This window comes from Chinchilla lanigera, unplaced genomic scaffold (genome assembly GCF_000276665.1).
Source record: "Chinchilla lanigera isolate Chin_1 unplaced genomic scaffold, ChiLan1.0 scaffold00003, whole genome shotgun sequence".
In the NCBI taxonomy this organism is placed as follows: domain Eukaryota; kingdom Metazoa; phylum Chordata; class Mammalia; order Rodentia; family Chinchillidae; genus Chinchilla; species Chinchilla lanigera.
In genome coordinates, this window is record NW_004955404.1 from 12,058,049 (window position 1) to 12,079,974 (window position 21,926).

General features: G+C 53.8%; 1 protein-coding gene across 4 annotated transcripts in view; it reads right to left on the minus strand.

Moving 5' to 3' along the window:
- The window catches only part of Farp1 (FERM, RhoGEF (ARHGEF) and pleckstrin domain protein 1 (chondrocyte-derived)), a 266,618-nt gene that overhangs the window by 7,824 nt on the left and 236,868 nt on the right, over positions 1-21,926 (minus strand). For all 4 annotated transcript variants that reach the window (XM_005374079.2, XM_005374081.2, XM_005374078.2 and 1 more), the window contains exons 17-21: positions 9,153-9,234; positions 5,245-5,482; positions 3,178-3,308; positions 667-735; positions 418-507 (exon numbers count right to left, since the gene is read on the minus strand). In XM_005374079.2, coding sequence (XP_005374136.1) covers positions 418-507; positions 667-735; positions 3,178-3,308; positions 5,245-5,482; positions 9,153-9,234 — 610 coding nt within the window. The remainder of the gene's footprint in view (positions 1-417; positions 508-666; positions 736-3,177; positions 3,309-5,244; positions 5,483-9,152; positions 9,235-21,926) is intronic.

The window sequence follows — 21,926 nt, forward strand, 5'->3', positions numbered from 1 at the left end:
CAGAAAACGGAGCAGAGTGACAGGAGGGGACTCCCAGAGGGAGACACGGAAACCGGAACGGCTGAGAGGAAGCGGGGCACACTGCGTTTTCTTTTGCACAGAGTCTACAACTTCGCTCTGGACCCTGAGCAGTTGGCATCAGCCAGGGCCGTCATCCTGCCGCCTGGGACACAGCACGGGCTCCACTGTTCCTTGTGTGTGGGCATCCTCTGGGCCCCTGCGACCAGCCACTGGGCTGGGAGAGGCACTGTCACACGGCTCGGTGCAGGTCACCTTGCTTCCGACTTGATTTTACAAGGGACCTACGACGGCATCCATGTCCCCAGGGTCCCAGCGGGAGAGCCTTGGAAGGTCAGCGGTCCCCCCAAGCTGATGCCTGTCCCACGCACGCTTCCTGCCCCCGCTCAGCCCACTCACCGTCATGCCGTAGAGCGGGAGCTGCCCGTGCACTTTAAACTGATTGGAGGCCGTCAGCCCTCGGCTGGTATACAGCAGGACATCGTTGAACTAAGGGACGAGCAGAGGCGTGGGTGAGACCAACATGTGCTCCCAATCTCCCACTGCGCCTGAGCACCGGGGCTGCCCCGCGCCCCACCAGCCAGGCCCCGCTCGGTGGCTGAGGCCCACCCTCGACTCCTGTGAGTGCAGACAGCTCTGGCCACTTACCAGGAAGAACATGCGCTGCTGGAGCCCCTTCCCCGAGAGCTTGCTGAGGCTGCCGAGGCGGATGAACTCCTGTGGGCGGAGAGGTGAGTTTGCTGAGCGCCTCATACCTGCCCTGTCCTGTGCTGGTGACAGCCGCAGTGTCTGTCTGTTGTGTGCTTACTGCAGCCCAGGCGCCAGGCATCATCTGCCTTCCCAGGAGCCCTGTCGGCTCCACCGACAGGAGAGGTGACTGAGGCTCGGGTTAGTGGGACGCCGGCCTAGCCCTGTGCTGGGAGCCTGGTGTACCCTTGGCCCTGGGTGAGGATGACGCGCCCACGCCCCAGGGTCACACCCTCCCCCCGCAGTGCCAGCCAGGCCCCGGAAGATGGCATGCTGCTGGTGGAGGGATCTTCCCCGTGATCCACAGCTGGCCCTCAGAAACCAGTAATGGGTTTCAGGGTAAACGCCAGAGGCAGGTGAGTGTGAAAACCTTGGCTCCCCAAGTCTCACTTTCCCCTGGACTCCACATTCCTGACCGTATGCATGTCATGGGGGCAGGTGCTTCAAAAACCAACGAGCAACTTTCGCCCTTCTGGGAGGAGATGGTGTCTTACTATGTTGCCCAGGCTGGCCTGAACTCCTGGGTTCAAGTGATCCTCCTGCCTCAGCCTGCTGAGTAGGCCTGCAGGTGCATTCTAGCACTTCCAGCTGACAGTCACTTTAAATCGGAGTTAAATACACCAATTCGTGCGTTTGGCGTGCTCACAGTGGCTGCCGACGCCTCCCGTTTGGAGCTGAGTGGAAGCAGGGGGCTTGGTGAGGCGGGCACCCAACTCCAGCTTCACCGCCGTCAGTAACGACCCCTTTTGCTGAGCACGAGGTGCCTATCTATCACGCCCCGGGCTTATCTTGGCTCCAAACTCAAGCCTGAAGTTCAGTAGCACTAAGACCACACGGGAGCCTGGGGTGACAGAGGCTTAGGACGCCTGACTGTGGCACGGGGTGACGTCACAGTAACACCACCCTGAGCACACACGTGGTCCCTTCCATGAGGAGGACGCCACACGCTGTGGCGTTTCACAGAATCTTCCTTCATCCTACTGATCTCCAAGAGAGAGGGACTGAACCCACAGCCGCCTGCTCCCATCAGCTGTTCTGCACATCACTCAAGAAACCATTTCCTCCAAATAAATTCTACACAAATCTTTTTTTTTTTTTTGAGACAGGGTCTTGCTATGAGTTCAGGCTGATCTTGAGCTCACTTTGTAGCCCAGGCTGGCCTCAAACTCGCAACAATCCTCCTGCCTCAGCCTCCCGAGTGCTGGGATTACAGGCGTGTGCCACCATGCCCAGCGAAGTTTTAAATAGCCAACACCTGTTTTTTTATTTTTGGTACCAGGAATCGAACTCATGACCTCAAGCTTGCCAGGCAAGTGCTTATGCCACTGAACTACATCCCCCGCACAAATCTTTAAAGATGAGAAAAAATGACATCAGTCCCCCTGGTCTCCGCTGACTTCTCCCCGCACTCATCCCAGTCTCCCTCAGTGCTCTGCAGTCTCCTTTGAGAAACAGCTGATGCGCAGGCCCTGAGAGAGTGGGTCTAAAGATTCCGGGGCAGCTGCGTGTTCCATAGGATGAAAAGGCCCCCAAATCCTGGGTCCCCTGCTGCAAGTTACAGCAGGCACCCCGCAGCCCGGTGGCTTGCGTCTCAGCAGAGCCTTGGTGGGGCAGGGCTTGGAGTAAGACAGCTTGGGACGGAGACCTCACAGAGAGCCTGGATGGGACAGGGCCTCGGATTAACCGCTGGGTTCCTCGGAAGGGAACCAGGGGACAGCTGGCTTCCCCTCCTGCTTTCTGTCCTCTGTGCTGGGATGGAAGCTCCGGCCACAGCGAGTGACCTCTCCCTCAACTGTTTGAGATTATTTTGATTTTGGATTAAAATTGTTATGCATAAATGGCATCATTAAAACTTCTTTCATACTTTCATACACTAACCGCATCTCTGGCTTTATATCGTGTGTGTGTGTGTGTGTGTGTGTGTGTGTATGTGTCTGTGTGTGCGTGTTACTGGGACTGAACTCAGGGCCTTCGTGCTGAACTACATCCCCGGCCCTTCTGTGAGACAGAGCTCACTAAGTTGCCCAGGCTGGACTAACCCTAACTTGTGATCCTCCTGCCTCTGCCCGCCAGAGGGCTGGGATTACAGCTGTGTGTCACCACCTCCAGATTTTATGTCAGCATTTTATCATTTGTTCTCTCTTCCATTTTCATGTATCAGAATTGTTTAAACTCTGCCCTTTGAAATCCTCCCTGGGATGTGGTAGGGGGGGAAGTAAATAAATCAGTAAGGAGCGGGAATGGTGTAAGAGGCCTGATGGTGGTTCTCCGTCCTCTCGATGTGCAGAGTTTGCATCGCTTTGTCCCGTTTTCCCAGGGACCTGCTTTCTCCTGGGAGTCTCCACAGGCAAAATGGCCACTTTTACTCCCCGCACCATGCCCACGCTGGCCTTCCGCCCAGCCCACTCTTACCCTTCCAGGAGTCACGAGATTGTCGACGCCAATGAGATCTTTCTTGAGCTCGTGCAGCTTCTGGCAGTTCTCCATCTTGATCATGGTGCCGTGCAGCTGCGCCACCATCTCCGTGATCTCTGCCAGCGCGGCTGTAGGGGAAACAGGAGCGCTGCGGGTTGGTGGCAGAGGAGGGCCTTGTCCCCACAGCCTTCAGCCCCCGCTCTGCAGGCTCCCTCCAGGAAGACACTTCTGTTGCTGCATAATAAACGGACTCGCCTGATGTACTGATCCGATTCACTTTGGTCTCCCCGGAATATGCTGTGGCGACGACCCCAGCTGCACTGCTGTCCCCAAATCAGAGTGACTTGTGGGCATCCCAGAAATAAAGGGGCCCTGAATTTTGTCCCAGGGTATGGATTTTCCTCCCTGTCCTCTTCCCTGGAGTGGGCTGGACACAGGGAGGGCAAAGAAGCCACAGAAAAGGCTGCAGCAGTCTGCGCGGACCTGAGGGTCGAATTGATACCGGGACGCTCCGGGGCCACTAGCATTCCAACGCACCCTGTTCTTCCCTTTCTGGAAATCAAGCTGTTTACCAAAATGGCTGCAAGAAGAAACTGCACGATTCAACTTTGCCTTCCAGTGCAGGCAACATCTGCCCGACATTGGTAGGCATGCAGCGCGCCGAAGGAGCCAGCAAATGCCAATTACTACAAACTAGGGTGGCACACGAATCCCCAGGGTCGGGGCAAAGGAAAAACACCAAACACCTGCCCCGGCCTTGTCTTCAGAACACTATGTCCCTCCTTTCTGCACCCTAGTTTTGGAAAGACAGCATTTTTATCTTTCTTGCTTTCCGCCTGGGGTGAAAATTAAGTGCTTCCTGGCTTATCACAGAATGCTTTTGTCCATTTAATCATCGAGGACACACCATTCCCACCAGGGACTGTAGAAAAATAAAACACATTGGCCAAGAAGGCAGAGGATCACTAAGGGGGGCACGTGCAATCCTGAACCCCACCTCGTGGGCGATTATCTGCGGGGTCCTCCCAGCTCGGGAGGGATTTCAGGCATCCCATATCCGGCCAGTACTGTGGGATGAGGTGGGCGAGGCTGGCTCAGATTCGAGGGTCAGGCACAGGCCGAGGCTTATAGGATGAGGAGGAATTTGCTGGACAACCAGCGTGCTGGCAATGACCCCAAGCAGCAGGCATAAAACGTATTCAGCTGTGGAGGTGAGAGGCAGCGTGGCTTGTTTTAAGCACTAAACTCATGACGGAACGAGGCATTTCTGTTCCTTCTTGACTTGCCACTGTCTTCATTTACTTTGCCAAGTCTGTTGGGTTGTCTTTTAAAAAACTACTTGTGGAAGTCATCTGTGTATCCTATGTACTGATAGTGATTTTTCTAGAGCAAGCCTGATGTCATCATGACCCTCCTTCAACTCCTTCCTGGCTTCCTTTGGCTCTTAGGTCAGGTCCTGAGGGGTTTATAAGATAGGGAAGCCTTTAGACATTAGCCTGAGGAGGGAGGGGTCACTCGGGTTTGAGGTGCAGGAGATGTATCTAGAAGAAGCCACAGTGACCTAAGAGACAGGAGGAGTTTCTAACACTCAGGCCAGAGATGGGGCCTTGACCCACGAGAGGACAGGCAAATCCATGCACTGTTCCGAGAGCCACCTCCAAAGCACAAGGAGCCCCAGCCCTTGAGGGGCTTGGGGCAAAGACAGGGAGCCCAGACTCCAACAGACCACAGGTAACATGGGATAGGGATGACTAGAGTTCAGTGGGAAGAGCACCTCTGAGTGACACTTGCTGGTCCCTCCTCCTCTGGGCCTCAGTTCCCTTATCTGTAAAATGGGGTAACAGTGCAGATCTCGTGGCATCGCTACTCCCCCTGTCCTAAACCACCCAGGCTCAAAGGAGGGATGAACGCAAACGAGGAGGGGTGGGGCGGCCATCAGCATCTGTCTATGGGGAGATCAAACATAATGGCACATCAGATGATAAAAAGTGGGGCACGGCACCCGCAGATCGCCCCGCAGTGGGCCCTGGGCATGCGCGCTCCCGGCCTGCAGGCGGAGCTCACCTCTGCAGTCCCTGAAGTCGGCGTGGCTCGGCGGGTGGTACTTGCACAGCCGCTCCAGGACCTGCTTGTAGTGCATGAGGCGGTGCAGCGGGCGCAGGAGGAAGGTGTTGAGCGGCAGGTAGCACACCTTCTGCTGCTCGAAGTCTCGGCAGAAGTGCTCCAGCCGCCGGGAGCCCTTGATGGTGTTCTCCAGCGCCTCCAGAGCCTCGCTGTGCTTCCACAGGTGCGTGGCCAGGTGCTGGGGGCGGGCGGGACGGGAGGGGCCCTGATCAGTCTGCCCCCTCTGACTTAGGAAATGAAGGGCGTCTTCACCCTCATTTCATGATGTGTTTAATTTCCTTACGCTTCACATTTTTCATATCCCTCTACTCCTTTCATCACGTCAGTTAGGTTCTGTGCATGAACTAAAAAGCTCGAGTTCGAGCAGCTTAAAGGACGTGCATTATAAAATACGGGAACCAAATAAATGACACTGGAGGCGTAAATGCCCTTTGCAACGAGCCTGACAAAACTAAGGGGCGTTATGCGGACAGAGCTTCCTAAGGGGGGCCTGCGGCTTTCTTCTAAATATGACGCCTTGACCCGAGACGTCAAAAAACATCAAGTCATTCCAAAAATGCATTTGTTTTGCTCACCCCATTCATTCATAAAATGACTGAGTGGCTACGGGTGCCCGGATGCTGTGCACCTCAGGAGGTGAGCGGGGATTAGGTGGGGTCCCTGCTCCCCTGGCACCGTGCTGGCGGCAGATTCAGGGCTCAGCCTTTGGTGGTAGAGCACTGAGGTGCAGTCTGTCCCCCTGGGCAGTGGGGAGGACACAGAGGGAAGGACACTTCCAGACAGGCACGGGAGAGGGGGCAGAGGACGCCAGTGCCCCCTGCTCAGGCCCCCACCCTGTCCTTTGGGGTTCATCCCAGCCTCTCCTTGATGCTCGCCCCTCTACCCTCCTGCCGGTCACACTACCCCTGCCCACGTCAGTGCCCATCACTGGTTTATTTACAAACCTTCTGTTTTGCAACAGAGTCACCAGAAGTTGCAGGGAAACACACAGAGAGGCACTGTGAACCCGTCCCTTCGCTGGTGCATAGCTACAGTACTTTCTTGTTGCTCTTGTGCGCAGGATGGAACCCAGGGGTTCACACATGCCATGCAAGTGCTCTACCACTGAGCTACATCCCTAGCCCTTTAAAATTCTTTTCCTTTTATTTTGAGACAGAGTCTCACTAAATTGCTCAGGCGATCCTCCTGCCTAAGCAGCCTGAGTAGCCAGGATTACATGCAGGTGTTGCCAAGCTCAGGCCTCCAACTGATTTGGAATGAGGGCATTGGTCACACATCTGAGGGGCCTGGTGCATGTAGTAGATGCCCAGTTAATTCTTGCCTGCATGAATTAATGAGCAAAAGAAGCAAGGCCAGCACCAAGCCAAGGCAGGAGTGTGGAGGACAACATGGCAGGTGGGGAGAAGCCTGGAAAGATCGCCTGAGGCCAAATTGGAGTCTGACCTCTCGAGGGCTACAGGTTGCACTGCACTCTCCGACCACTGAGGAACAAGGATGATGTGGGGGCCGGGCAGCCCAGCAGAAGGCAGCCCAGTCATCCAGTGGACAAACCGTGGGCCAGGAGGATAAACCCAGTGCTCAGGGGCACAGGGCTGGGGTCGGGGCTGGGCAGACAGCAGTGGGGAAGCAGCAGCTTGTGTCGGTCCCAGTGCTCTCGTGCATCCGGGCTGATGTTTGAAGGGGACATTCCTGGCGTGGGCTGGAGATCACGATCCGGGTGTGCCTGACTGTGGGGGAGTCCCAGGCCCAGCTCCCTTGGCCATGTCACCAAGGGGGACCACGGGGGCCACAGGCGTTGGACAGAGCACAAGCACGAGCACGTGTGACAGCTGCGATCTAAATATGCTCCCCATGAGCAGAGTCAGGGACAGTCAGGCAGAGGCCGATGGCACTGGGCCCTGCTTAGCACCTGCAAATGCAAGTGAGTACACGGGGCCGGCAGGAGAGACGCTGGAAGCCGATGTCCCCCGAGCATTTAAACGCAACGCCGAGCTGGGCGTCTACCTCTCTAGAGCCTTCTGCCGCTCCCCTCCTGCCACTCTTTAAAACCAACAATAACACACAAAAAACAAGCCAACTCATTTCTCCGAAGGCTGCCACCACCCGCCCCCCCAGTCTATTTTTATTTTGCTTGCACAGAGCTCGCGGCAGCGGCGGCACAGCGCTGAGATGCCAGCACAGCTGAGAGCGGACGGCCACATGCACAGCTCAAGGACCAAGGGGCAGGGGCCAGCGCGGAAGGCAGGTGTAATTTCAGTTTTTTTCCTGCTGGTTAGTGGAGAGGAGGGTGGGTGTCGGTTCTCCGTAGGAAAGCAGAGGTGGGCAAACAGCCCTGGAGGGCCGGTGCACAACGGGATGCCGGGGACTGTCCCTGCGGCGGAGGAAGCCAGGCTGCCAAGGCCGCCATGGGCGGGGACCCCAACCACAGGACCCCTGCGGAAGGTAAATCCACGGGGATGGTAAGTGAGGAGTGTGTGTGGCGGGTGTGACCAGGTGACATGCTGGGGGATTGAGGGTAGTGAAACTAAACTCTCTACAACCGTACGGCACCAAGACTTAATGCCAACGGTGGACTCCAGTCAGTGATAGCAATTTCCACCCAGTGCAAAATGTTTGAGGTAGTGGCATCTGTGTGGTCCAGGTGGGGATAGGTGTGGGAACTCTTCTTTCTGCTTATTTTTCTATACTGTAAACCTAAAACTGCTCTAAACATAAAATTAAGGTCAGAAACTCCACGGAGAGCTGCAAAGATTGGCTACAGATTGCATTTTCAGTTACTCCTAACACATATGACTGAGACATGAGGTTCATTCATCAACCTCAGCTTATTACACTGCAAAGACTGTCGCGGCGGGTGTCTCAGCTCTCCTTATTTTGCATAGGATTCTGCAAATTTTTTCCATGGCTTCTCTCAACGTTGCCCCACGCTGCAGCATGTCACCCCTGAATATGGTGGGGAAGTGAATAATAATTAGGGCCTGGTAAGCCCGGTCTTGATCTCTGATGAGAGAAACAGATTAACAGCAGGGGCTGGGAGTGCAGCCCAGTGGTAGAGCGCTTGCCATGTGCAAGGTGCTGGGGTCGATCCCACACCACAAGAAGCAGAACGTACGGGTGGACTGAGGCTGGCTGGGCTGCTATGGTGGCCGCGTGGCTACCAGCCTTCTTAGGGGCCAGTACTTCCTCAGGGTCGTTACTAGTGACTAAGGTTTAGGCAGCTGAGATACAGGAACACTGCTTTAAAATGCTAACGGAGATATAGTCAGAAGATAAGCTATGTGAATGTGAACACACCCTACATTAAAGGAATTAGTAACCAGCTGCACTGAAAATGAAAAAGTTCCAATTTCAGATACAAGATGTGAAGTACATTTCAAAAATGTAGTAAAGTGTGTGTAATAGTTACTGCCTTCTTTGGTATATTCTCATGCAGATACTCTGGGTGGCTTAAAATGTATTTGCCTTGTACATTCATTTCAAGTCATAGAATTTACTGAAATCCCTACAGAGCGCAGCATTCAACAGTCTGAATGCCTTCCTGCTTAGAGGAAGGCAGAACAACTGACTGACAATGAAATGGGCAGCCAACCAAACAATGTTTTGTCATACAGTTCTTGTTTGTTTGTTTGTTTTTCTTCCTACCAGGAATCGAACTCATGACCTTGCGCTTGCCAGGCAGGCGCTTTTGCCGCTGAGCTAAATCCCCAGCCCCACTGTCTAACATCATTAAAAAAAGTTGGAATGATCCGTGGCCTCCTGCTGGGTCGCGTCGGGTGCAGATCCAGCAACGTGAGCAGCCCTAGCCTTGCCGTCAGCAGGACCTCAGCCGCCCGACCCCACCAGCTCACCTTCATGCCCTGGATGTTCTTGAGCATGACGTCGCCGATTCTTTGGTAATCTCCTCTGATGTGGGCGTTTGAGCGGCCTTCCCTGAGAGCAAAGGCCAAAGTTAGCAAGGAAAACAGCAACAGGACGCGCCTGGGCCTTAGATCCCAGAATACCCACGGGACACCTTCCTCTCCTCGCACTGTTTGTACCCCTCCCTGGGCGCCTCCTCTGTGTTGCTGGGAGTCACAGTTTATTAGCAGTGGAGGGAGACGTGGACATTACCCCTTGTGGCTGCAGACAAAGAATTCCATGAGTACTTTGAAGCAGACGGGGCCCGGCCTGCAGGGCTGGTTTCTGAACCCTTCGGTTGTGTCTTACATTAATTTTCTTTCATCCACACTTGGGTGACTCTTAGCATCGTGAGCTGGCATGAAGACCACTCATAGTAACCGGCTCAGGAAATGGGTCCTGCGCTTGGTGGGTACTCACAGGCCCTCAAATCAAGCTTTCTGCTCCCGAGAGCTCTTAGACTGAAGCAGAGAACCGTCTAGAAAGCCCTTGGTGGTGGAGCAAATGACAGAGGGTGGGATGCAGGCCACGGGTGGGGTGGGAGGAGGCAGAGCTGCGTGCACCGCTGGCTGAGTAGCTGGGATCACGCTCTGCCCGCTACAGCTCAGGGCTTTGGCTGATGTTGACGATGCAGCGGGGTAAGCAGCAGAGAGACGAGAGACCAGTGCTGGTTGTGTTTGCTACTTCCGTGTGCGCGGACAGCGTGCTGAGCACGTCATAGGCACCGACTCATTTACTCCTCGAGCAGCCTAGGTACCTTTTACAGCTAGGGAAACCGAGGCACAAAGCCTTGTCCAGTGTGTGACCCTGAGGCAGCGTGCCTCTCCTCACACCCTGGCGGTCTGTTTTCTGAGTCTGTTGCCACTGCCAGCGGCCCGTGCACATCTAATTCACCCAGAGATGGGAAGAGAATTTCCCAGATTTAAACATGCATCAGTGCAGCTCACATCTCCACATCCATGCTCAGGGTCGTCAGAGGCTCAGGTGCCAGAAAGTGATGAACTAAACAGGAGCTGCAGCACGGCGGCGTGAGCCTGTAATCCCAGGACTCTGGGAGGCCGAGGCAGGAGGATGGCAAATTCGAGCCCAGCTCAAGCAATTTGGTGACTTAGCGAGACCCCGTCTCAAAATAAAAAATTAAAAGGGCTGAGCATATAGCTCAGCGTGAAGGCTCTGGGTTCAACCCCCAATATAAACAAACAGTGGTGAAAAAGAGGGGGATCCGTGGTTTAGACCCACAGATGTGGGCGCTAACAGCCTCCAGCAACCAAGATGGGTTCCCTGGGGAGCAGAGTGCCAGGCTCCTTCCCCACCTCTGCCTCCAAATGGGCCACCTCTTTCCTCTGCCCTGGCTTCGCAGGCCAGACTGGACGGGACTGGATTGGCCAACCAGGGGCGAGTTTGTTCTTTGCTTCCCATGAGGTATCAAGCACAGAGCATATCACAGGGGGACAGAGGCCTACACCATTAAGGTAACGGGGGTTCCTCTGGAAGCAGAGAGAAGAGAAGGAGCCCATGAGGATGCCCACCCTTCCTGGGCATTCTAGCTCCTCTGTGTGCCGTCTTTCTTTTTTAATTTTAGGGGAAGGAGTTGAGACAAGGTCTTGCTATGTAGTCCAGACTGGCCTCGAACTCAGGGTGATACTACTGCCTCAGCCTCCTAAGTGCTGGGATTACAGGCATATACCACACCCGGCTTTCGTGGTGCCCATTCGATTATCTTCCCTGCACCTAGAATTCCTCCATCCTTGCTGCCTCTGGGCTGCTCTCACCCTCTCTAAACTCATGGGTTTTAGCAGGTGTGGTGGTGCACACCTGTAGTCCCAGCACTCCAGAGGCTGAGGCAGGAGCATCTCTGCGAGTTCAGGCCAGCCAGGCTACATAGTGAGTTCACAGCCACTCTGAAATACATAGCAAGACTCTACCTCAAAACAAAAACAACAACAACAAAAAAACACCTTTTTCTCTGGTCAACTTTTCTCTCCAGGTCAGCTCTTCGGGAGGCCTGTGACCTCTGGGATCCCACTGGAGGTCACCCTCCCTTCAGCTCTCTTCTGTCCCATGAAATCCTTCCCAAGGGGCAGCCCCCGTTTCTGATGCCACACCTGTACCCAAATGCTCTCCATCACAACCGGCCTGGCGCTGTGTCCCCAGGCCTTCCGGAAGGACCACTCGAAAGACCCCACAAGCGCATCAGACAGAGGCGGCCGAGGCTGGGCTCTAGTTCCCTATCCCAAGCCTCTTCCGGAGCTTTTCCTTAAGGGTGTAGCAGTCTACCGTGAGCTCAAATCCTGCCCTCTTCCACTTATCCTCCGGCCTCATTCCCAGCACGTGGATCAAATTCTCCCCAGAAACTGGGCCCCCGGGGATCCGCCCGGCCGTGAGGTGGACCCAGGCCCACTTTGGAGACAGCTGCAGCTTGGTGCCGAGCCCTGCAGCCTGCGGCCCGAGGCTTCTCGAGAGTCCGAGTTAGTCACTGAGCACCGCGGAGCGGTTTTCCGTTTGGCCGTTTTGCCGGTCCCTCCCGGGAACCAGGCTGCCTGGTAACTTCCCGGTGGCTCTTCTCAGGGGACACTTGGCGCGGGAAGGAAGCCCGGGCCAAGGGTGCCTTCTGCTCTCTAGAAGGGGCTTCCTCTCCTCGCCGCCCTCTGCGTCCCAAAAAAGCCGATCTTCCCTTCAAAGGATGACCCAGCACCCAGGCCAGAGGGACCAGATGTTACTCAACGCCACACGTCAGGGAGGAGCCGAGGGACAGCTCCCGCGGGCTTGGGGGCACAGAGCCAGTTCCCGGGCTTCAGAGCTGACAGGCGCTGCCACACGGGTGCGCCACCTGCCGGGGCTGAGCGGAGGTCGTCTGCGCAGAGGACGCAAGTTAGCTGCTGCAACTGAATGAGAGCGGGTGACAGCGGCGAGCGGCAGAGGCTTTGGCTTCGTCCCTCCCGCCGCCACACCCGCCGAAGCGCAGGAGTGCGGGAGAGAGGGCAGGGTGGAGGCCGGACTTTTTGCCACCGCCTCTGTTCTTGCGCCAGCCACTTACGAAAAGAAAATGCACTGGTGCCGGGCTTGGTGGCGCACGCCTGGGGTCCCAGCACTCTTGGAAGCCACAGCGGAGGATGGAAAGTTCAAGGCCAGCCTGGGCAATCTGGTGACTCAGTGAGACCATGGGTCAAAATAAAAACTAACAAAAGGGTGAGAAGGATCAGCTCCGGGCCGGGCCGGGCCGCGGAAGTGTCTGCAGATGGACAGCAACTGTGCGCAGTCTCGCTCACACAGCAAGCCTCAGCCCCGCGGGGTCCAACCCAGGACACAGTCATGGGACCCCGTAACACTTCCCTGCTGCCCGCGACAGATCGGCAAATCCGGGCGTTTCTGAACGAAGACCCAGCTAAAAGGCCGTTTTGTGAGGCGGAGCATGATCCCGATGTTAACCCCAGGGGAAAGCTCCTGGGGAAGGCGGGCCACCATTTGCTGTCCGGTCAATGGCCACGACGCAGGAAGATGCAAATTCTTTTGACAGCTTCCCTCAGGAACACCACGGAGATCTACCGGAAACCGCCTGGCGGGCTACATTGTGATCCATGCAGTGTGACTAATTTACTCCAGGAGCCATTCCACGGGCCCACGGCAGAGGGTGGAACACAGGTACACACACACACACACACACACACACACACACACACACACAGGGCAGTTTCCAGTCTCTCTGCTGTTGCTCAAACACTTGGCTCCTCACAGGGTGAGCCGCTTAGCCCTGACTGGCAGGCTGACCGAGGAGGAGGAGGACGAAAAGAACACGGAGTGACCCTTTGGCCGTGGGTGCATCTGACCCACAGCGGGGCTGTCGGGGAGGGTGGAGTTGGAGTCCACGCCCCAGCAGCCCTCAGGGAGGCCGGAGGCCTGGTTAGCGACAACTGAGAACCACGTCCACAGTTCGCAGGGACAGGGGCCCAGCCAGCCAGGATAAACCAACACTTTGCCCGCTTGCTTTTGTCCTCAAATGCAGGTCAACACCAAGTTCATCCAGATGACCCTGTGACAAAAAAACTCTCCCCTCTCCCATAAGTGTGCCGAGCCCCACAAGGTGGTCTCTGCCAGGGCAGCTGTGGGGTCCAGCCCAAGAAGAGGCCTCTCCAGAGAAAGCTTGCAGGGACACACACAGGGCTTCCTGAGTCTCCTGACTCAAGTGTGTCCACCAAATACCCGGCCATCCCCTTTGCTGCAACAAAAGGAAGAATCATCCCATTTCATTCAAACAAAGCACGCAGCTCAGGGCTCGAGGGCCGCCTTTCCCACCAGCTCCGCAGCCCCAGGTCCGATACCCTCTGACCCTCCAGAATAGACCTCTGAGTTCCCATCTGCAAAGCAGACATCACATCCTGTCTCCCACTGTGCCCTGCACTCTGTGATACTAAATGAAAAAGAGAAAAGAAGACAGATGGAATCACGTATATGTGTGTGTCTGTGTAAGCAAAAGGAGCCCATGTAAAGGAGCAGATGGCTAAAGACAAACCTTACACTAACACAAGGGTGGTGGGCTCAAAAATCAATTTAGCCCAGAAGATAACATATGGGCCACAGGTAAAAAATGTGGACTTCAGTGTCCTTGTGGATTTTAGTGTTGCCTGAAATCTGAGGAGAGGACAACGCCATTCATTTGAATTTGGGTTCCCATCTCCACTCATGCAGAACTGAGGGTCCCTCTGGGCCTGGCCTTGGGCTCTTTCTTGCCAGCACAGCGCAAGGAAGCCTCATGCTCCTGGACACTCTTGGGGCCGACAATGCCACTCTTAGGCTGCGTAAGCTGTCATGTCCCTCCTTCTGCGGCTGAACGCCCGGTCGGCTTGATAAGAGGAGGCAACAGGATGGCCCAGTCCCGGCAGGCCTGACAGCATCCAGACGAAGCCCAGTCCTAGCCAGCCCCAACCTCAGGCTAACAGCATAGGCATTAATGCAGCCGGAGAGAAGAGCCACGTCACACTGCCAGGGACCCGGTGCATCTCCCTCTCTCTCTCTGGCAGAGAACCCCCCCGCAATCCAGCAACTGAAAGAATTACTTCTGTTTTTCCCTACGGAAAGCAGCTCACTCTTAAAGCACAGCCCAGAAACCCAAAGTATAGACAGAGAACAAAATAAATGACAACAGGAAACAGGGAGAAGGATCTTCTGCAAAAGGGAAGGGGTCCACAAGATGTTAGGGGAGAGGAGGAGGGGACATAAAAGAGTGAAGATGTGTCACGAACTTGTACAAATACCCACCGGGCACATTCACTGCACCACAAACGTGCTAATAAGCAATGGGTGCATGTAGCTGGGATGTAGCTCAGTGGCAGAGACTTGCCAGGCATGCGTGAGCCCTGGGTTCCATCCTTAACACTCACACTCACACACACACACACACACACACACACACACACACACACATGCACACACAGAGTATGTAGCAGTGGATGAACAGTCATCCTTTAGCAGACTCTTACCAAATATTTGTAGGTGAATAAGAGAATAATAGCACAGGAAGATTAGAAAAGAATTTCGGTGCCCGTAAACCAAGCTGTTAGGAATGGACCACACTGTCACGGTGTGGGCCCAGTGGTGACACCTTGCAGGTGCCTTCCGTGTGGACTCTGACTGGTTGGTGAGTGGAGAACGGTTCAAACAAGAATGCGGGAGACGGCAGAGAGGAGCAGGGAAGAGGAAGTAGAAAAGAGATCAAGATGGGATATGCGTAGGCACAGTACCCATTGTGAATATATTCATTACGTACTGCAGCATATACTAATAAAAATAGTTTTTAAAAACAGAGCTAAAAAAATCACACGGGGCTATACAGTCATGAAAAGGGCAGAACACTGAAGAAAAACTAGCCCCTGGTTATGCTTCCTAACCTGCGGTTTTACTCATGCTTTAAAAGCTGACACTGCCAACGACGACCATCCCTAACCTCACCAGGGGGTGCAAAGCATGCTCAGGTGGATGCATGGAAGCCACGGCTCGAAGGGTCTTTCTCATCTTTAAAACAAACACAGATAAAATTTTAAATAAGGGTTCCGGTGTAGTGTGATTGCCCCTCTTCATGCGCCCCACTACAGGTGTTGCCTTAACTGTTTTTCCCAACGCTGCATTTCTTGGCTCACTCCGCTCCTCTGCTGTGCTGCACTGTGATTCCTTCCGAACAATGACGTGAAACCCTTTGTGCAGGGTCTCATTTCCAGAACAGTGAAAACCTTTCGCAAAGCAAGAAGAGCACAGCCCTGACCGGCTGCAGTGAAGTGGGAGGCCCAGGGAACTGTCCTGGAGTCTTGCTTTTGACAACTGGAATAGGATAGCGGATGGCCAATGATCAAATGTCACAAAGGGAACAGGAACCCACATCTGTCCATCTCACTCTGCTCCAAAGTTCCTTCACCCCTGGCCCTCTAGAGCTGTGCCATCCAATATGGTAGCCACATCCTGCTACTTAAAGTTTAACTTTACTTAAAATGAAATAGTTCTACAATTCAGTTCCTCAGTCACGCTAGCCATGTCTTGGGTGCTCACTCAGCACATGTGACCACTGCCCAGGACATACTGACAGACTGGATTAAGAAACATCTGGCTGATTAGTGAAGCAGTTTTGCCTTTGGCTGTGGATGATTGACACATAGGCCAGCAAATAAAGGAAGGAAGACCCACCCCAATTGTGAGTGGCACCAACCAATAGGCTTGTAGCCTGGGTGGAATAAAAAGGGAAAGAAGGAAGTGGCTCCATTTTGAAGAGTTCCAGTCTGCTAGAGCTGGTACGTCCCTTATTGCTACTGCCTTCAGACTTTGATCTCTAGTTTCTTCAGCCTTTCTCTGCAGCCTCACATGGACAACTCTCCAGGGAGCTTCCAGGCCTTTGCCTTGAACTGGTGCTGCATCCTTGATGTCTCTTATTCTGTAGCTCTCTTCTCCTTGGGCCGTGCAGCTGCTGGTACAAGCACACACACACACGGCCACCGTGGACTCTCCTGCCTCTGACCCTGTGAGCTTACCTAATAAATCCCCTTGCATAGTTATATGTGTGTTTTCTACCGGTTCTGTTCCTCCGAAGAACCCTAACGAATACACCAAACATGGCTTGCATAGCTATCATAGTGAACAGGGCAGGCATGGAACGGTTCCTTCATGGCAGAAAGTTCCACTGGACTGAGGGTCCTGGACAGAGCCAAGGCACAAGTACAGGCTGCAGCTGCCTCTCCTCCTCCAGCTTCACAGGCTCCAGGGAAGGAGAGAGGGGGTCCTGCCCAGCCTTTCCTGACTTGCCCCTCCTTGAGCCTCATTTTCCATAGGGAGAAAGATGAGGATGAGCCCTCAGATGGTTCTGATGGTCGAACAAGACAGTTTAAAGGAAAATACTTTAAAAGATACCGTGGCAACACAAGGTGCTGTGCTGTACAAACACCATCCTGGCGGACCACAGGGACATGAACACTACCGGTTGAATAAATGGAAGAAGACCCTAGACAACTTCATGACTTCAGGATTCACGGCATGCCTGTGGCTTTCTGGCTGGACAGGAAGACCTGTACAACCAGGCGGCCCTCCTGTGGGTGGATGGGAGCCCTCGAGGAACCGCTCTGCACTGGGCACGGCACCAGATGTGCAGGGAGCGGGTGGCTGCTGGTTCTGTGTTGGGCAGGCTTTGACGACACAGGTTTTAGTGTCCCAGAAACTGTGCTTAATGCCATACAAACTCAAATGCCGCCATCTCCACTGGGAGTACAGTTCCAAAAGGGGAGGGTCAGAAAGGTTCTGGAAGCTGCAACCCTGGCCACACAGTACCAAGCAGGAGCCACACTGGGATTTGAACTTGGGACCGCCTGACCCCGAGACCTCCTGACAGGGCCAAAGCTGCAGTGTGCAAGCCCCACCTCCAGGCTACAGAGCCAGTGCTCACCATGACGGGCCCTTCGATGGCTGAAGAGTGGCCTGTCCTTGTCCCTGTCCCCAGTCTGGTGCCTGGTGGATGTGGTCCACACTGGCAGAATGGAGCACACTGACTTGGATCTCGTTTAGGGCTAGAGCACCGGAGGAGCCAGGAATTTGTTCTCATGGACAGGGGGACAGTAATGGAGCTGCTTCCTGCACTTCTTGCTCTCTACACGTCAGGTTTAACACCTCTGGGACTGAGTGGCAGCCTGGATCCAAAACCAGTACTGCCTTGCTGTGTGACCACTGCCAAGTTACGTAGGCTCTCTGGGTCTCATTCCCTCTCCTCTGCGGTGATAAATAGTCACAGCATCTGCCCGAGAGAGTTCTGATAAAGATGAAATGACACGACTGACGGAGGGCGTGAACTCTGGGACTCAAGAAGCATCCAATGCCTCCTGGAAGACACCAGCACCTGTAAAACTTTAAAGCCATTTTTCTTCTCCCTCAATCTAAGGAGTACAATAAAAAGCCCGACCTAGTGCCACCATGGAAGGATTCTTGCACCAGGTGGGAGGGGCTTGGCACCTCTGTAGATCTCAGTCAGTCAGCGGGGGCCGACGCAGCTGTCCCCAGAGTCCCCACCTCGCCAGTGTTGGCCACATTTTCATCTTGCTGTGCCTCAGTTTCTTCCTCTGTACCGCTGCTTGTATTGTTGTGAAGATTAGTCAAGGCAATGTGGTGACACAGTGCCTGGCAGGTGTTACTTTTTTTTTTTTTTTTAATCTTTTGAGACAGGATCTCCCTATGTAGCCCAGGCTGGCCTCGAACTCATAGCAATCCTCCTGTCTCAGCCTCCCTACTGCTGGGATCACTGGCATGCGCCACCATACCTGGCTGTTAGTGTTGTTTATTCTGCAGTCCCTGGGAGAGGCAGACAGGCTCTGAGGGCAAGAGCAAGGCCGAATTCCACAGAGGTCACCTCTGACGCTGTCCTCCCTGCCATGCCCACTGTGCCGTGAAATGAGATTAGAAAAGATTCTCATTTGCTTTCTTAGCTTTGAGACCTAAATACTTTTGCAGGCCAAGTCACAGGGCCAGCGCTGAGCAGACTCAGGCACTTCCTGCTCAGGTCTCCCGCTGCCCTCGTGCAAGGGAAGGAGACGTTGGGGACGGTGCTCCCGGCTCCTGGAGGAATGAGTGTCCCAGACGGAGGCCCTGGGCTCCACCAGGAGACTTCAAGGCCTCCCCCTCTGTCACTGAGGGGTGCCCATAGCAAGAGGCTTCTCTCTGCTTCCTTTTCCTAATCAGAGGACAGGGATAACCATACCTACACTTGGGCAAGTTTACTTTCTTTTTGAGACAAGACCTCATTGTTTAGTTCAAGCTGGCCTTGGCCTTGAGTTCACTCTGTAACCCAGGATGGCCTCAAACTCATAGTGATCCTCCTGCCTCAGCCTCCTGAGTGCTAGGATTACAGACATGTGCCACCACACCCAGCATTATTTTTGAACAAGAACTGGCAAACATTTTATGTAAAGGGCCAGATAATAAATATTTCAGGCTTTCTGGCCATATAGCCTCAGCTGTACTGCTCAGATATGCTGATGTAACACAAAAGCAGCCACGGATAACAAGCAGAAGGATGGGCATGGCTTTATTTCAATAAAACTTTATTAACAAAAACAGATGGCAGACCACATCCATAGGCAGCGATTTGCCATCTCAGGTTTTTTGTTTTCCTTCTGGTGCTGGGGATTAAAACCACAGCCTCATGCAAACTCTCTATCACTGAGCTACAGCCTTAGTGTTTTCTTTTTTCTTTCTTCTCTCTTTCTCTCTCTCTAACTCTGAGACAGGGTCTTGCTAAATTGCTCAGGCTGGCTTCATACTTGCGATCTTCCTGCTTCAGCCTCTTGTAGCTGGCCCGGCTGCTATTTCACGTTTTAAGAGCGCACGGAAAATATGCACAACTGGTGCAATGTACCTGCAGAGCACGCACACAGTTACGGCTCCTTAATGGCACTGCAGTTCACTAGTAATATCACACCACAGACAGTGCCCTTGAACATGACTTTATAAGCATAAAGCTCCGTCCATCCTCCCTTGCTAGGCTCACCCATGAGCCCCTGAAGTGTGACTCAAGCAACCCTACGCCATCAGCTGTGCGCTGTAGCTGCTCCGAGAGCCCGGTGAGTACCAGGCTCTGAGTTAGTTGTGCCAACGTGAAGTGGAGGTTCCCTAGATTAACACTGCCCAACAGATGGCTGTGCGGTGCCGGACGTGGCCTTTATATGTGCTGTCCCATCCAGGAGCCCCAGCCACACACTGCGAGTGACTGTGACCTGCGGTTGGCGTGCCTTCAAAGTGAACATAAGTCACTATTAAACTGCTCCAGGTGCCCACTGTCTGGGACAGCATAACTTTAGCTGGCCTTGTTGTTCTTTTGGTTGTTTTCCACTTGTTTTTTTTTTTATTTTTAGTTTTTTTTTTTTTGGTTTTTCTCCGGTACCGGGAACCGAACTCACGACCTTGCGCTTGTGTTTTCCACTTGTAAATGGTCTCAATCTTTTCAAGGAAGACGAGGCAGAAAAGGATTAAAATCATGATAGAAATGAGCTTTCGTGAGAGCTTGGCTGAGCAGATGTCACTGTGAATTCTGACGCAGAGACAGTTCCTGGGAAGATGGTGCTGAAGGCCAGAGTCTCCAGGTGCCAAGTCCCCCAAGGCCAGCAATCGTCATGGGAACTCAGGAAGTGAGGGAGTCACAGTTGTGAACCGAGCTAAATCAGCTTCACAGGCAGGAGGCCCGATGCAGTCCAGTGACTGCCAGGTTACGATCCCACTAGGACTTGGGCTGCAGCAGCGTTGCCCTCTCTGCTCCCCTCTGAATTCATGGTGCTGGGACAATGGGGGCATTGAAAACCTGACACCTACAATACCAGCATTCAGGAGGCTGAGGCAGGAGGATCATTGTGAGTGAGGCTAGCCTAGACTACACAGTTCAAGACCAGCCTGAACTACATAGCAAAGCCCTGTCTCAAAAATGAACTAAAAACAAACAAGAAAAGCCTGAGGCAGTGGGATGTGACCCACAGAATGTTCCAGCACTGTTGCCAGATTTGATGCTCCAAGTGTTCTTTGTGCCAGGGTCAGTGTACTATGGTACAGGGTATGGCCTGGACATTCACTGCACAGCACTTCTGGTAAAATATTGAATAGTTAGGGGATATTCTGCGGTTAATCCTCAGCGGTCCTCCGTCCCTCCCCTCTGCGGCCCTACGCCATTCAGCCTTTTGTCCCTCTGAACGACTGACTGCTCTGGGCGGCTCTAGAAGTAAAACCAGACAGTTTCTGCCCATTCCCGTCTGGCGTACAGCCTGCATTGGCACGTCTTCCCTTTTAGTCCGAATGCTGTTCCGAGGCAAGGATCTCGGCACTCCGTGTCAAGGCCCCTGGGTCGCCTCCCTCTTCTGGCTGCTGGGGATAGTGTTGCTATGAACCTTGCCCTACAAGTACCCGCGTGATTCCCTCCTTCAAGTCGTTTGGGGCGGTACACAGAAGTGGGAGTGCTGGGCTGTATGGTGATCCTCTGTTTACTTTTTTGAGACGCTCTGGTGATTTTTTTTTTTTTTAATGCAAAGACTAGAAGCTTCAAAGAGCAGGTAGAATAATAAAAATATTTTATCCACTTGCTATTTCCTTTGCTGGCTCCTGCTCTGCCTCAGTCTACCCTGACAGAAGGAGAGCTGCTCCAAGGCATGCCCAAGAAGATCCTGTCCTGGGCCCATTTCTCTTCAGCGTTCTCTTCCTTAAAGGCCTGATTCTCCTCTCGGAAAACTCCAGACCCACTGCTCTGGGCCCAGGGTCTCTCCCCGCCTAGGAGCCGCATTCCCAAGAAGCCGGAAGACTCTTACCAAAGCCTCAACACAATCGGGCCCAGAACAAGCTCGTCCGTCCTCACACACTTCCCTCTTCTTTGCCTCATGAATTGCTCTTCTAATTCATGACCACTCTCCCAGTTATCCCCACCCAAAACTCCAAGGGGCTGCCCCTTCCCCGCCTTTCGTCCCACAGAGCCCTCCAGCTCAGAGACGTCTCCACGTCCCACCTGTCTGTCTGGTCTACCCAGCTGGACTTCTGCATTGCTTTTCAAGGACTCTGGCCCAGGCTTCACGCAGCGAATTTTTCTGGAAAACCTGTGTGACTCTTGCCCATTCCAGTCCCCGGCAGCTAAGATCTGCACACTGGGCACACACCAAGGCTCTCAACCAAAGCGGGCCTCATCTACTTCAGGGTGGGGGTCCGGGCCAGCCTGTGCCCAACATCTGCCTGTCGTCTGGGGCAGGAAATGGGCAGCGTGAAGGGAATACCCACGCCCGGGTGTGAGTGGCTTTCTCTGATGTGTTTGAACAGCTGAGCAAACTGCCTTTTGCTTTCAAAAGGAAAGGTTTTCATCCAGTTTTCAGAACTCACCCAACCGGTTTCCTTGTTTTTGAAGAAACAGGGTAAGTTGGCCTTTGCCACTGCAGAACAGGCCTCAGGCACCCACCAGAGCTCAGGTGTGTTGACACAGGAGAAGGTGACATTTGGAGAGGGCAGCGGTGTTTACCAAACTGGGGTTGAGCCTAACCATTCCAGAAAGCTTTCTGATACTTGCTCTGCCCTGGAATTTCCCTCTGCCCATGGAAGCGCATATAGGGCCTTGGGAAGAACTGGAAATCATTGCCACTTAGGTTCCACACTGGGGCAACTCTTTGTCAGGGTAAATTTTCGATTTGTTTCCAGCAACAGTGATACATGTAATGAAAATACTATCATGCAGTGAAATCTGG